Source organism: Vigna umbellata, unplaced genomic scaffold (genome assembly GCF_029865625.1).
Source record: "Vigna umbellata cultivar VRB3 unplaced genomic scaffold, Vumbellata_1.0 scaffold_845, whole genome shotgun sequence".
Taxonomy (NCBI): Eukaryota; Viridiplantae; Streptophyta; class Magnoliopsida; order Fabales; family Fabaceae; genus Vigna; species Vigna umbellata.
In genome coordinates this window covers 417-14371 of record NW_028274610.1, presented here as the reverse complement: position 1 = coordinate 14371, position 13955 = coordinate 417, and the positions used below count along the sequence as shown (strand labels likewise).

Genomic DNA, 13955 nt, shown 5'->3' with positions numbered 1-13955 from the left:
ACAAGTAATTTAATATATTTAATTTTCCTTGTCTAAACAATATTAGATTACATATTAGAATTGATAAGTGTTTTAAAATAATAAAATTGAGTATTTTAATTTTAAAATAAATCAATAATATTCTACAGTTTAGTCATCTCTCTAAAACTCTTTTTTTGAGTTCTTTTTCCCTTCTCTCTAAGATTTTTTGACTCCTTAATCATCTCTTTCATGATTAGAAAACATTTAGGAGATCACACAAGTGCATTCTTAATCATCCACCGATCAATTTCTATTATAGAGCAAGTAAGTTTTAACTCCGTTTTCTTTTCGCTATTAGTTTGAGGTTATGCATATGGGTACTTCTTGCATGCGTCTTTTGGTTTCCTTTTCTAGTTCCTGTTGATTAGAGGTTTTAAGGACTCTCTTTGATCACAATTATGTGTTCTGTAGGCATTTTTAGGATTTCTTGAGCTTGAAACAAGGTTTGTGAGTTGTGTAGAGCTGTGATGATTCTCTTTAAGGTAAGGGAAGCTAGTGTTTTCTTTAATTTTGAATCAAGGAGTGTGAATGGTGGTTGTTATTTAGAGATTCTGATTTTTGTTATAATTTGAAATGATTGTTTTAGTGATAATTATGTTTAATGAATATGTTTGATTAATTGATGCATGTCGTCATGAACGATAGTGAATTGGATTGAATGATTGTTAAAAACAGTAAAATAAACCCTAGATTCGAGGTCAGGCTGCCTCCTAAGAAAAGGACAAGAGGGGAGATGAGAAACTTTTTTCCTCCCTTTCATTCAATGCAGAATAACCAATTAAAGGAAATGCAGACAGAAGATTCCTCTCTGTTACGTGGCACTCAGGCCTTACACAATCATAACAAATATAACAAACTACTTCTAGAATTCTCTAAGGTAAAGGAAATGGACCAATCTAAGAATGGATAAAATTAGACCACCCTACAGGCCTTCGGGTCATTGTTTTGGGCTTACTGTTCCCATATGTAACATTACCATCTCCTTTGACAATGAGACGAGAAAGGGCTGGTGCTTAGCTGAATCCAACCTGATTCCAGCATCTTCAAAACCTAACGCTCAATTTCGAATTTCTGAGCATGAGGGTATTTATAGGGTTACACATTGACCGGTTGGGCGTGAGAAAATAAGGGAATGACATGATCTGTAGCTCTTGAGGGGGGGGGGAGATGGGATGGTTCAGAGAAGAGTGTAGAATACTCTTGAAGCAGATGTTGTACTTGAGGATTAGGATGAGATGGAGAAGAGTCTGGAAGATGAGATGGACGAACCGAGAGGGAAAAGAATTGGGTCGATGGATCGGTGTGGACAACCCGCTTTAATTGATGAATGGAAATGGGAGTGGGCTTCAATCCCGAATCGCCTCGCAATTCAATAATGCAATCATTGAAAACGAATTTCATGGTGAGAGCTTGATAGTCCCTCAAAATAGACCCTAACTGCTTCAACCATTGGGCTCCTATGACCACGTCGGCACCCCCCATGTCCAGGACATATAAATCCAATGTGAATGAATGACCCTGAAGAGAGAGATCTATCCCTTGACACACATGTGCACATGTCAGTTCCTCTCCGCTACCAACCAAAACCTTCAAAGGAGGTGAAGGGAAATAGGCCAAGCCTAATAACTAAGCTACTTTCCTTTGAACAAAATTGTGGGTACTGGCCCCATCCACTAAGACACTGATCTAATGAGGCCCAATTTGGCCCATAAGTCGCAACGTTTCAGGAGCCCCAATGCCAGAAAGGGCATGAAGACTGATTTGGGCTGACTGATCTGGGTTGTCGACCCTTGTCCCCGACTCGCTATGGCCCAAAGCTAAAGAGGCAAATTCAGAGTCAACTTCCCCAACAGGGTCAGTCTCTTCAGCAAAGAAAAAAAGAATACGAGCTGGGCAACGATGTGAGCATGAATACTTTTTATCACAATTAACACAATGTCCCTTCTCACGGCGGTCTGCCATCTCTACTTTAGTGAGTTGTCGGTAATAGGTTTTTTGCGTGGGGGAGGGTAGAAGGGGGGGAAGGGGTTTCGCGAGTTGTGGTTGAATAGGAGAAGTAATTGTGCGGATGAGCTGGGGGAGGCCAAGGAGATACTGATTTCGCTTTCTGAACACGGGTGAGATCCTAGTGTTTTTCTTCACGCAACCTTGCTAATCCGACCGCATGCGATAGTGTTGGGGGTTGTTGGGCCACCACCTCGCGGCGGATCTCCGGTTTGAGACCTGAAATGAAACAACTCAAAAGGAAGGAAGGAGGTAAACCTACCACACGATTTGCAATCGCCTCAAACTCTGTTAGAAAATCAGAGACAATGGTGGTTTGGGCGAGCTTGAAGAGTTTGTCTCGTGGATCTTCGAATGTCATGGGAGCAAATCATGTTTCCAGAGCTTGGAGCAGGTGTTGCCATGAAAGGATCTGGCCGTTGCGATACATCTTCTTCGGGGGTATTGTGATATTCGAAGAATTGTGTGATTTTGAAGATCCATCCGAGTGGGTCGGTGCCATCAAAGTGAGGCACATCCAGCTTCAGGAAATGACGTTGTGAAGAGTTAGTGTCATTGGAATGTATGTGGTGAGGTGAAGGAGAAGGGGTGAGGGGGTGAGCTTCAAGGTGAGAGATATGTGTGTGGATGTCGATCATTTGGGTGGAGAAAAGAGACATTTGTGTGAGCACATCGTCCAATTTGTCAGAGAGATTTTTCAAACGTGTACCATCAGCCATTGCAAAGGTCAATGAAAGCACCAAATGTTAAAAACAGTGAAATAAACCCTAAGAAAAGGACAAGAGGGGAGATGAGAAACTTTTTTCCTTCCTTTCATTCAATGCAGAATAACCAATTAAAGGAAATGCAGACAGAAGATTCCTCTCTGCTACGTGGCACTCAGGCCTTACACAATCATAACAAATATAACAAACTACTTCTAGAATTATCTAACGTAAAGGAAATGGACCAATCTAAGAATGAATAAAATTAGACCAACATGCAGGCCTTTGGGTCATTCTTTTGGGCCTACTCTTCCCATATGTAACAATGATCTTGTGAATGTTAATGTTTTGAAGTATGATTGGTGTAAAACTAAGGTAACATTTAGAAGTAAAGTTTGGACTGTGTTAGAAGATAGTTTTTGGGCAAAAATTGGGGTTTTAATAGGTGAGTTTTAGAAATACTAGTCTAAGTGAAACAATAATTATCTAGGTTATGTTGTATGGTTAATTAGAACTTGTTTGAGTTGTGAATTAATAGATTTGTGATCTAGAATAAAGTGGTAGACAATTGGTTATGTTTTGAATGGTTTTAAGTGCATTTTTAGAGGTTTGAAGTAGTGAAACAGTAGGTCTAAGGTATATTGGAGGGTTTGTGGTCTATGATTGAGTCATTTTGGGCTTGTTCAGACCCCTAAGTTGCTTAAATGTGAGCTAAAACTTGTAGAATAATTTATGGTCTAAAGAGTAGTGTTTTAGTTGATTTTGAGTTGGAACTCAATGACGAAGGGGTTAACTTGGTTATAATTAGATTGTTTATACTTGGTTAAGTCTATTATAGATTAAAATTTCAAATGACAGTGGTAAAATGTCTAAGATAGGTCAGGTTCGGTTGGGAGGGTGCAATTTTTGTAGAATTGGTGTTCTGCAAAATTAGGGCAAGTATTAGATGGTTCTTGCAATGGATTTCAATTGCTAGGCGAGTTAGTTCGCTGGGTTTGTGAAGCTCACTATTTTGGCTCTCACTAGGTGAGTGAAGGATGCTCACTGGGTGAGCATATGCTCGTTGGAAACACTATTTCTGGCGTTGGGCGAGTGGTTTTGGGTTTTCTTGGATGTTTTAACTTCCTTTCTTCTATGTGCATGGTTTTAAAGGGTATTGTTTCTGCTGAATGGGACCCGGGAAAACTCCTGCTGCCTCCGCCCGGAAACACTCCTCCTCAACCGATTGGTCCTTCGCCCTTCGCCTTCCTTATGCTCATTCTCAGTATAAGTGGGGTGACCTGCAAGAAACACTCTGACGCTCAAGTCAGAATTGGTCTTTGCAAGTCTATGTAATTATAAAAAAAATAGAGAGTTTACCTTCTCCTTCGATTGTTATTTATATGATTTCAGAGAATATTACCCATTAATTTACCTCTTAATGGCTTTCAATGCTAATCTTAAATACTCGACAACGACCGTTACCTCATTAATTACACATTCATGAGCATTCAACCGCTGTCTCCAGCAAACAGTTTCAGAAGCTTGCCGATCGGACATATAAGACTTAAGAAACCCGATCAGACACATTTGAGGCACGCGACCGATCGGTTACTCCGTCCTCGGTAGTAACACGTATGATGATTTATTTATTGTTCAGTGGTATGGTTTGGAATATATGATGGTATGGAATTGAGGTTAATAAGAGTTCTACGGAGAATTTTTAATGGTTGTATCAAAGTGTTGTTGGTATGAATGTTGGGAGCTCAATCTTTAGAGTTATCCTAACACTCTAATGATCGTTTATTCTTAATTAGAGAGGAGTGATACTTGTGGTGAAAGTAATAGAAGGTCTTAGTCTAGGTGCTCTAATATGAGCTAAGACACGAAACAAACTAACCTTGTGAGTGTGGTACGGTGAAACCCATTAACAATGACTCTACAGAGTAGTAGAGGTCACCACAAGTGCATAACTCGCCATAGTTCGACATTGATACTATATCCAGATAGTCCAGTCTAGGTCTTTGACATGATTAAGATATTTGATTTACTTGATGTGAAATATGATGTACACGAAATGTTATTATGTTATGATTGGATCTTTTATCACCAGTTTACCCTGTTTTGTGTGTTCTTGTTTTATTGTTCTTATGAAATTGATTATTGAGCAATGATTATGTGGTAGGTGTGAGCAGAGAGAGATAATATGACTATAGAGTAGACTTTAGGTGGACACGAGATGTATAGTAACTTTAGTACATATATATAGTGATTATGTTTTCCTTTGATTGTTTTAGAGAACTAATCTTGTACATAGTTTAAACTTAGTAACTTGTATATGGAGTTTGATTTATAGTTATGTTTAAATGACTATAATAAAACTTTATATTTTCATCTGCTTGTTAGCTATTCTATTGTATTAACTATGTGATAGTTTCTGTATAATATTAATAGTATTTGAAATGAGAGGTTACAATTTAACATGGAAATAAAAAAAAAACGAAAAATAGGAAAGAATGCTAGTTTCAAATCTATCAAATTTTCTATTCATTTCATCTTCTTAAGTTAAATTCTTAGATTCAAAGAGCGAGAAGACTCCGTTGCTTCTATATATATTTATCTCTTTTGATAATTATTATTTATATTTTGCTTAAATTTAAATGCAAATTATACTTTAAATTAGGTAAAACCTATTTTGCTAGCAAACTGCAATATTTGAAAAAAAGAAATGCTTATCGTCATCTTTTGACTTCAAACTTTTCTAAATGAATACCGTGCTCAAACTTTTATTAAATTTATGACTTGGTTTTATCAAGGCTTTGAAATCCCAAAAAGTGCTCTATTTCCTGAAGTTTTACACAACCCTGGTTGTTGTGCTTGTAATTTTCAATTTAGTTATTGTATTTTGTTAAATATGATTGACACAATACACTCTGATGCTTAAGTCATAATTTTTTTTTCTCTGTAAATCTTTTATAATTCAACAATGGTTCAAAGTAAAATTTATCTCAATAGTGACAATTGCGCCTTAACTTTGTTACTTAATCCAGCAGTCATGAGATGTTTTCCTAACCTATTAATTGCTCAGTTCTTTTCAACTATCTCATCACTTACCGGATCGGTGATCTAAGTCCATAGTAACATTTTACATAAAAAAACCATTCTCAAAATTCAACCACTTTTCTTTTGAACCATTACAAGATAACAAAAATCAAGGTTCATCGGTAACCAAATGTGACAGTAGTATTTAGCGAACTTTGCGTGGACAAAGGTTTAGATTTTTGAAATTTTAAGTATATTTTCTTTTCATTTTTTTTTTCCTTTCCGAAAAGTAGACAAAAAATCCTCTTCCTCTTTGATGAAGGAAAAATCAAGGAACAATACTGGAACATGACAACTTTAAAGTAAGTTTTGTCACACTGATTTCAAGAATTTTTATGATTTTTGTTCAACTACTATATAATACATTTATGAAACTGGGCAAACAATTATTTGTCTCTGCATAAAAGAATTAATGTAAAAAGTTATTTGCTAATGTTAACAGTGCTCGGCTTTTGTGCCGAAAATTTCAACAAAAATATTTGGTTCAATTTCATTAAATTAAGGAAGTTGTATTTTGTTTTTTCCGCCTATGGATGTTTTTTTGGTGGTAATAACAGTTAAAAAGTATATAAAAATAGTCAGTGTTAAGAGGAAAGAAAAAATTCTAAGTGTTTCAGAGTTGAAAACGTATATTGTATATATAGAACTTAAGAAGATATGAAAGATTGAAAATAATGCAATCTAAAATAGGAGAGTTGGTACAGCTAAAAGGGATTATGAACACAAAATTTAAAAGAGAATTCACTTAGAGTTTCTCTCAAACACTAGTTCCCTTAAATACAAATTCAAGGTTAGTTGCTGAAATTCCAGCTTATATATATATATATATATATATATATATATATATATATATATATATATATATATATACTTTGTTTTGTTTGAGAAAGTATAAGAGAACCAAAAAAAATGTTTACCCCAATGCCTAAAAAATATTCAAGATCACCAAGTTATTTGAGAGCAAAAACAACATGTAATTTTTTGTTAAATGCATCATATGGATTAAACAAAGTAAAAGTGTGAACAATAGGTGGTTCTTGTGAGTACCAGTGGAAGAATCAACCACAAAGTTATTACTATTAAGAATATATTTGGTTTATATTATTTTTACCTTTATAATTACTATTTTCCCCCTTATATAATCTTGTTTATTTTCTCAAAATTACTTGCATATTTAATATTATATTACAAACAAGTTATTATTTATAAATAATCACCTTATCACTAACTATTAAATTAATAAAATTAAGAAAGTTGAGAGACTTCATCGTACTTTAAATCTTAATCATACAAAAAAATCAATCAATTGTCATAACCTATACAATAGCGAGTTTGCTAAGTAAAATACATTTCTGAGATCTGAAATCTAAATTTTGAATTTTGAATAAATTATTCATATTATAAAAGGCAACACATTAATGGTTGCTAGTGTAATATTTGTTAGCAAGAAATATAGCAAACATTTATCTCAAATGGATATATAATAATTTATATGGTTAGCTTTTTCGTTAACCCTTCAATTTACACATACATGAGTACAATTAAGTGTGTGTTAGGAAGTTGAAAAAAATTAAGTTTAGTTGAACTTAACTTTTTTAACTTATGTTTAGTAAAAAGTAAGTTGATTATAACTTGATTTATATTTATTTTAAAAAGTACTTTTGTTCAAATGATAGTTGTTTGGATAATATTAATGAAAAGTAATTTCGTATGTATACTTACTTAAATGTATATGAATTTATAATAATATTATAATTTGAATTGATGATTTTTTTATTTATTTTGTAGTTTGATATTGATATTATTAGTGAACCTTACTTTTACCATTTTATTTGTTATTAAAAGATTAAATGAAAACAAATATGTAATTGAATTAAGAACAATTGAATACATAAGAAAATAATACAACAATTGATTGTATTGGAGGAAAATGAAATACATATAACCTATAACTAAAATACTAAAAAATAAATATAAGATAAGAAAACATAATATCAAAATTAATGTAAGTTACATATGACTTGTAATTTAATTTTTAATTTAGTCTCAAACAAGATCCATTTCCATTGAAGAGGTAATCGTTAAAGGTAATGATTATTCTTCATTGATATGATTATCATTCTCATGCTCATCTATATTTTCATCTGTAATGCTTAAATTCAAAATCAGTTTCAAATTTTCTCCTAATAAAGTTGTGTTATTTAATGTTGAATTGACTATTTAAACTGTTTCAAATTTGAATTTTGATATATAACGTAAAATTTGCAAGCCTATTTTTCCACACTCCAAATGTCATTTCTGTTGTGTATTTTAAACTTGAATGATAGTAATCGAATACTTCATTGATTTTCAAATTTAGATGACTGCCTAAAATCAGAAAGGTGGTATCGTTCACATTTATATGAACCAACATATCCTATCGGTGTTGGATAACCTGAATCCATCAAGTAATATTTGCATAATAAAGAATAAAATTATTGAAATGTAAATTGTAAATATAAATAAGTAATAATTATAAGAAACATATACCTGAAGATGGATATCGGAAATTCATGGTTGGAGTTGTGATGATATTCTCAAATACTCGCACATCATGAGCGGTGTCTTTTCATCTCCAGTAATGTAAATATAAAGCACATGTCCCAATCACAAACTGCCATCGCATTTTGTGTTGGATATCATTTTCTTCCAATAAATTTAGGTTGTTCACTAGGACTAACTACACATAGGATATGAATATGAGTATCATTAATGGCTCCTATAGCATTTTTAAAAAATGGCCAATAAATATCGTCAATCCTTTTTGTTTCGTATGTGTAGGGCTGTGGGGTTCCAAGTCTTCCAAGTCCTCCCGTAGTCTTGTCTCCTTGGCGGATCCTCTCCTGGCGCTCTGGTTCTCCTCTTGATCCGGAGGGGTGGAGACCTACAAAAGATTCTCCAATGCCAAAGTCAGTTTCAGAGCAGTGGCTATTTTCAGTAGTAGCAATAAATGTGCATTCAATGTAACCTATCTACCACTCACCGTGGACCTGTATTTATAGTTTTCGCTATGGGCTTGGGATTAGTGAAAAGTTAATCACGGCCCAAAACGGCCCGATAGCTTCTAATTTCTACTTACCTTTAAACCAGGCTACTTTTCCTTAAGTCATGTTGATTAGTGTTTTGGCGGGCGTGGACGTCCGCCCATGTGAAATGGGCGTCTGCCTTGCGCGCACGGAGATCCGCCCATGTGGGTCCGCCCATGCGGGCTCTTTGGTACGGCGTCCGGTTTCGCTTGGCCGTGTCCGCGAAGGTCCGCCCATGCGGGATCCGCCCATGTGGGCGCTTCCGTACGGCGTCCGGTTTTGCTCGTCGTATCCGCCCATATGATATGGGCGTCCGCCTCGTCCGCATGGAGATCCGCCCAATTAGCTTGGGCGTCCGCCCACATGGATCCTTCCGTACGGCGTTCGGCCCTTGCAGATACACAAGCCCCCCAAGTCCTAGTGCACGTAGTGAACGTAGGACTTTAGGTCACCTAACGGACAAGATTTCATGCCGTGGCTGTTGTGCCGGGCTGCTCTGTGATGGTAAGATTCCTTGTGAGTTCTTCAAAGTTTTTCTTATAAAGAGGCTCGGCCCGGTTGGTAGGTGTTCCTCCCTGCTACATGAGGGTTAGGAGAGTTTATACCGGGTCTAGGTTCAATCTTGGGCCGGCTCTTCAACGCATGAGCCTCCGGCGTGCCTTTTACGATTGCGTGCAGGCATTGTCGTAAGTACGGCGCCTGGCACTTCGGCGCCCCTCGTACGGCGCCCGGCATTTCGGGCGTTTCGGCGCCCCTCGTACGGCGCTCGGCATTTCGGGCGTCTCGATATTTCGGGCGTCCTTCGTACGGCGCCTGGCACTTCGGCGCCCCTCGTACGGCGCCCGACACTCTCTGGTACACAAGCCCCCCAAGTCCTAGTACACGTAGTGAACGTAGGATTTCGAATACGGCGCGTGGGGGTCGGGAACCCGTAATTGGGCTTTATCCAGTGGGCTTTTTGAATTCGAATTTTAGGCGGGAAAACACGTGGCGCGTCCCCATTGAATGGAGCTGAAGCGTCGCCAAATCTGGAGCGTTGGTTGTACCTAATCTAAACGGCCGAGATGCATCTGACGGTTACTAATTTTTCCCTATAAATAGTGTGTTTAAACGGGGTCATTTTCACTTATCTTCTTTACTCAGGAGTTCGAGATTCTTTTTCCCTCAGGTAATAAATGGCATCTATGTCCATTGAGTCAGGTTCTGGGTCGTCGGGCGGAGTCCGGGAGGGGTCGGCGCAGGGCGACAGCGGCGATTCTCTAAGTTCGGCTTCTTCTCGTTTTTTGGAGGAGGCGGTTGGGTCTTCCGGAGGGGACCCTGGGTCACCGGTCTCGATGAACGACCGGATATTTAATGGTGTGCCTCTGTTCTTGTTAAAAGGCGGTATTCGCATAGTCGGGTCACCCTTCGAGCCGGATGGTGAAGGGACGGTGATATCGGAGTTGGCTCCCGTCGTTCCCAGCCGATATGCTTCTTGCTATGCTTACAGCAAGGATTTGGAATGGCGGATCCGCCATACCCATATCGTACGGGATATGGAGGATTCGAGGTTAATTCGTGCCGGGGTGACTTTGTTGAACGAGAGGGTCTTTCATGATGGGCGGTCTAGTCCTTATGATTTCTTCTTCATGTACGTGACCTTCTTCACCCATCTTTTCGTCCGGGTGCCCTTTACTAATTTTCAAACGGCCGTTCTTCGGGAAGCTAATGTGGCTCCGACGCAGCTGCATCCCAATTCGTGGGCGGCTGTACAGGCGTTTGTGGCGATGTGTTCAGCAGTGGGTGTCACTCCTACCATCCCAGTTTTCTTTCACTATTTCGAGGTCCGCCCTTCTTCTTCTGGCGGTTGGGTATCCTTTAACTCGGTGCGGGACAGGACCCTATTCCGCCCCTTCTCCGATTCCTTTAAAAATTTCAAGCAACATTATTTTAAAATAATCGTTGACAAGGACGGCCTCCGTGAATTTTCTGATGGTGAAGGGAGGCCGCTGTTCCCATTCTATTGGACGAGGGACCCTCGACGAATACGGGCGACTTCAATCGGGGATTTGACAGCACCCGACCGAGAGGCCGTGCGCACCATTAACACCCTCCCTCGCCGGATCTCCGCCCGCCACCTGGTTGAATGCCTTAGTCTTGAGGATTGTGGACCAAAGGCGTTCGGTATGGTCTTGTCACATTAGGTGTGCTCGTTTTTCGCATACTGACGTTAATTTTTCTGAATTTCTTTGTTTTTTGCAGAACTAATGACTACTCCGGGCCCCCGCAAATCCAACTTCCTGACCGTGAGGAAGAAGTCCGGTGCCAGCTCGTCGACGGCCCGGCCAACCGGCGCTCCCTCAGTGCCGCGCCCTCCCCCTGCCGGCGCGCCGACTGGAAGGGTCCCCCCCACTGGTAAGGCCGGGGGTCCAGCCGTGAAGATTAGAATCCGGGAGCATCAACCGGAGATGGCGGCCGTCCAAGGAGGTCCAACGTCTGGGGCGGCCATGACTTCCGCGGATCCTACTCGAAAGAGAAAAGATCCTACTGCTGAGGGACGCCAAGACAAAGAGGGCTCTTCGTCTCGGTCAGCTTCCAAGAAAGCCCGTAAGGACAAGGGCAAAGAGAAAGAGCGGGAGAGGGTATTGGCCGTCCCCATTCCCGGCGGTGTTTTCAGCCCGGAGTTCAGCATGAGCGACCGGGCAAAATTCCATATGAGCTCCTCTCAGCGGGCGCTTATTGAACCGTTGTCCGAGCTGGAGCTAACCAACGCCATGCTAGAGATGTCTACCCGGACATCCGCTCTGGCCTGGTATCTAAGAAAGTTTGCTGACCGCCCTGGCGTGGCGGAGGTCCGGGCCGAGCTCGACAAGGAGAAGAAGAACGCAGCCTCCCTTCAGTTGACTTTGGAGCAGATGGTCCTTAACCAGGATGAATATGATAAGAAGATCGAGCAGTTAGAAGCCGATCTTGAGGAGGCCAAGAGGGAGGCCGCCGAAAGTTTGGCAACCGCCCAGGCCGAACAGGAGCGCTTGGCGGAGGAGGGTCGCCAGCTGAAGGCGGAAGTAGCCCGCCTAAAACAGGTCGAAACGGATCATGCCAGGACCAACGAGGAGCTCACTCTTGAAGTTACTAAGGCCAAGGAGCAGGTTGCCGAGTTGGAGTCGACCATTATGTTTGAACATGAGGAAGGGTTCAACAAAGCCCTTCGTCAGGTAACTCTGCTGGCGGGCATCCAGGATCCGTTTTCTTTGGGCGTGGATATAGAGAAGGACGTTTTCGACGGCGTCCTTATGGATTTGAATGCGGTTGAAGACGACGGGCCAACCGTAGAGGCGGCATCCGGGAAAAACGTTTAGAATTCTTTTTCTTTTAATTTTTTGGTGTATGTCGTGACCATCCGCCCAACATCTCGGATTGTCCAGAAGTTGGCCGGGCGGTCCTTTTGTAAATCGGCGCGTTTCAGCGTCCCTGATTAATACACAGTTGGTTTTTCCTGTTTCGTATATTTTGTGCGCCTTTTATTCCTACAAAGGACTTGCTTTAATACCAGTCCGGCCGGGGGGAATGACGCCTCCTTTTCCCGGGCGGGTGTCGACGCTTAACTTTTAGATGTTTAACTTTCGCTTCATGGCCCACCCAATCAAGCTGAGTCGTTCTCTTGGGGTTCGCCTCGTCGCCCAACCAAGTTGAGAGTCGTTCTCTTTGGAACGCTCGTTCGCCAGCTTGGGTTTGGTAGGGCGGACGTCTCTTCGCTTCGTCGCCCAACCAAGCTGAGAGTCGTTCTCTTTGGAACGCTCGTTCGCCAGCTTGGGTTTGGTAGGGCGGACGTCTCTTCGCTTCGTCGCCCAACCAAGCTGAGAGTCGTTCTCTTTGGAACGCTCGTTCGCCAGCTGGGTTTGGTAGGGCGGACGTCTCTTCGCTTCGCCCCACCAAGCTGAGAGTCGTTCTCTTTGGAACGCTCGTTCGCCAGCTTGGGTTTGGTAGGGCGGACGTCTCTTCGCTTCGTCGCCCAACCAAGCTGAGAGTCGTTCTCTTTGGAACGCTCGTTCGCCAGCTTGGGTTTGGTAGGGCGGACGTCTCTTCGCTTCGTCGCCCAACCAAGCTGAGAGTCGTTCTCTTTGGAACGCTCGTTCGCCAGCTTGGGTTTGGTAGGGCGGACGTCTCTTCGCTTCGTCGCCCAACCAAGCTGAGAGTCGTTCTCTTTGGAACGCTCGTTCGCCAGCTTGGGTTTGGTAGGGCGACGTCTCTTCGCTTCGTCGCCCAACCAAGCTGAGAGTCGTTCTCTTTGGAACGCTCGTTCGCCAGCTTGGGTTTGGTAGGGCGGACGTCTCCAAGCTGAGAGTCGTTCTCTTTGGAACGCTCGTTCTGAATTAGATGTCTACAAAACAAAGTGAGTTTCATAGGAGAAATAGAACTTGATTCATTAACCATGGGGGTACATTACATCAAGCCGTGGAGTTAACTGAAATAAAACTTTAGATGCGTGGCGTTCCAAGTGTTAGGGATGGGACGTCCGTCCATGCGCTCCAGCCTATACGCTCCGTTTCCCAGGGCCTCCATTACTCGGAACGGCCCTTCCCACTTGGCGGCCAGCTTTCCATGAGTTGGGTTTCGGCGGGCGTCTCCCGCTTTTCTCCATACTAGGTCCCCCTCTTGGAAGCTTCTTGGCCGGACCTTGGAGTTGTATTTTCTTTCCACCATGCGCTTGCATGCTTCGGCCCTCAGCGCCGCTCGATCACGGCGTTCGTCCAGGGAGTCCAACTCGATTCTCAACTCTTGGTCGTTGAGGTTCAGGTCCTCGACTTCTCGCCTCAAGGACGGTTCGCCCAGCTCAACCGGCAACATAGCATCAGTACCATAAGTTAAGTTGAAAGGGGTTTCGCCTGTGGTTCCATGAGGTGTGCATCTATAGGCCCATAGGACCTCGGGCAGTTCGTCCACCCACGCTCCCTTCCTTTCTCCCAAACGCCGCTTGAGTTCCGAAACTATGGTCTTGTTCATTGCTTCGGCTTGACCGTTCGTCTGGGGATGCTCCACGGAGCTGGTAATGTGCTTGATTCCCAATCCTTTGAAGAATTCGGCGAGCTTTCTATCTATA

General features: G+C 41.5%; 1 protein-coding gene across 1 annotated transcript; it reads left to right on the top strand.

Annotated features, from left to right (window-relative positions):
• The first annotated feature begins 9669 nt into the window (after positions 1 to 9669).
• LOC148190516 (uncharacterized) lies at positions 9670 to 11078 on the top strand. Its single transcript, XM_088102845.1, has one exon. The coding sequence runs from the start codon at positions 10051 to 10053 to the stop codon at positions 11056 to 11058; it is 1008 nt and encodes a 335-aa protein (XP_087958971.1). The 5' UTR covers positions 9670 to 10050; the 3' UTR covers positions 11059 to 11078.
• The last annotated feature ends 2877 nt before the right edge of the window (positions 11079 to 13955 follow it).